The 2,130-nt window shown below is 46.7% G+C and overlaps 1 protein-coding gene across 1 annotated transcript in view; it reads left to right on the top strand.

Annotated features, from left to right (window-relative positions):
* POU2AF1 (POU class 2 associating factor 1) overlaps positions 1-2,130 on the top strand; it is a 13,310-nt gene extending 11,180 nt beyond the window's left edge. The window contains exon 6 of the mRNA XM_008636919.2: positions 60-2,130. Within this exon, the coding sequence (XP_008635141.1) occupies positions 60-254 (195 nt within the window). The 3' untranslated portion in view covers positions 255-2,130. The remainder of the gene's footprint in view (positions 1-59) is intronic.

Genomic DNA, 2,130 nt, shown 5'->3' with positions numbered 1-2,130 from the left:
CCCTCACATACTCCCCATGGGCACAGCCCCTCTCTGCACTGCCAGCCTCCACCCTGCAGTACCCTGCAGCCTCCTCCTCGCTACCCGGGCCCCAGTTCGTGCCCGTGCCCGTCTCCATCCCTGAGCCAGCCCCACAGGAGCTGGAGGATGCCCGGCGAGCCATCGGCGCCCTGCCCATCGAGAAGCTGCTCCTGGAAGACGAAGACAATGATACGTATGTTTTAAGCCATGCTCTCTCTGTTGAAGGGCTTTAGGTTGCACATCTGGGGCCTGGTCCTCACCTGCTCAATGCTCCACCCAGCACCTCAGTGGGGTTTGAGTAGGGAGGGAAAGCAGGTGGGGTGGGGTGGGAATTTTAGCACACCGCGATTTGTGTGTTGAGTGAAATTTGCTTTGTCCTGGCGCCCAGCACGAGATTGCTCTGCTGTTCCAGCTCCTGCTGCCTCTCCCAGGCAGGCTTTGGATGCTGCACACTTGTGCTCAGCACCAGCACGAGGTGACTTTCACCCTCATGGCCTCAAATTGACAGAATCCAGTGTAGCCAAGGCCAGCTGTAGCATTTGGTGAGGGTACAATTGCCTCTAAATTTTGGCAAACCCGGTTCAATAGGGCTGCTTTTGTGTAAATGCCTTGTTTGTGTGTCTTTGACCTGTGTGGGGAGGAAGTCCCACCAGATTTAGGCCACTAGAAAATGTTTGGAGGGCCTAAATTGACATTTTTCTCTCCTAAATTGAACTGCTCCTTTGGAAATCAGGAAAATGTGAAGTGTAGCTTTGTTCTGCTGGTGCAGTTAGGTGTAGTAGTCTGAAAATAAAGCTGAACTAAGTGCCAGAGCAGTGAGAGATCCCTGTTTGCAGGGCAGGAATTCACACCAAGGTGTAACTGGAAGGTCTCACCTTGTCTGTCCCTGGAACCCAGCCCTGCAGGTGTGGAGCAGTGGGTTGGGGTTGTGTTCTTTTAGCTGCAGGGTGGGTTTGGACTCTAAAATACCCAAATCTGAGGTGTGGGGCTGATTTAGTGGCTGGCTGGTAACGCTGCCTGTTCTGCCAATGGACAGATCCTGTCCCACTGAAGTCCCTGGGAGTTTTGTCTGAGTCAGGATTGCAATTCATGGCCCTGTATCAGGAGATCATTGAGAAGACAGGTATTTTCCAGAATCTGGACTGCAGCCCAACAAGGAATCCATGGCATTACTGTTATTTGGCAACATTTTCGCTTTTCTGTAGCCTTTGAGTGTGAAGCTGGTGATGTGCCGAGCCAGGGCACTTTAGTGACCTCTCCTTGGAAAGCTCCCCAGGCCCAGAGGTGCACACAATTCCTTTATGGCTTTCTGATTTCCTCTCCTGGAGAACGAGTAGCTTCACTTTTCCCTCCGATGCAACTGTAAATATTTTGGTTGATGCTCAGGAGTGCCATGCCACAGGCAAATGTATTTCAGGAGATACATCCCCTTCAAACTCTGTTTACTGGTTTCTTGACAAACAAGAGGCTCTTGGCTGGTGAACACAATTTCTCTGGGTTTTTCTGCTTTCTAAAGCCCAGGATTTTTAGATGATTTTATTATTTGCAAGACTAACTGCAAAATAATTTATTGTACTCTTTATTACCTGGAGTCCAGTTGCCACCCAGGCACTATTTCAAGTGGCCTTTATAGTTCATGCCTGGGTGAGGTTTGAAAACTCAGGTTGAAAGTCTTAAAGACTTTCCAAGAGTATTTTTTTTATTGTGTATTGACAAATGTGGAAGACACGAGCATTAGATCATGTAAGTGATCATAAAGTTGTTGGAAAATAGCAGTAGTTCAGGTTTGCATTGAAATTAGTGGCTTATATTTGCAGAAAAACCCAGCAAAGAAATTAATTCAAAGGAGCTTAATTCACCACTGCTTCCTCCAGTTTTATAAAGTACAGAGATATTCCCTAGGTAGAACTGGGATAAAGCAGTTGTGAATCAAGCCTGTGGTTGCTCTGATTGCTTTTCAATTCCTTTCACTCCAATGTATGTAAATTCTGTGTGTGAACATAAAACAGAGATGAAAGTGTTTCATCATTTCTTTCTGGGTTGTTCTGGTTAGAAAAAAAAGACAAATTCTTCTTTTTTTTTCAATAAAGATCTACAGTAACTTTGCTA

Source organism: Corvus brachyrhynchos, unplaced genomic scaffold (assembly GCF_000691975.1).
Source record: "Corvus brachyrhynchos isolate BGI_N302 unplaced genomic scaffold, ASM69197v1 scaffold46, whole genome shotgun sequence".
Classification (NCBI taxonomy): domain Eukaryota; kingdom Metazoa; phylum Chordata; class Aves; order Passeriformes; family Corvidae; genus Corvus; species Corvus brachyrhynchos.
This window is presented reverse-complemented; position numbering and strand designations above follow the sequence as displayed.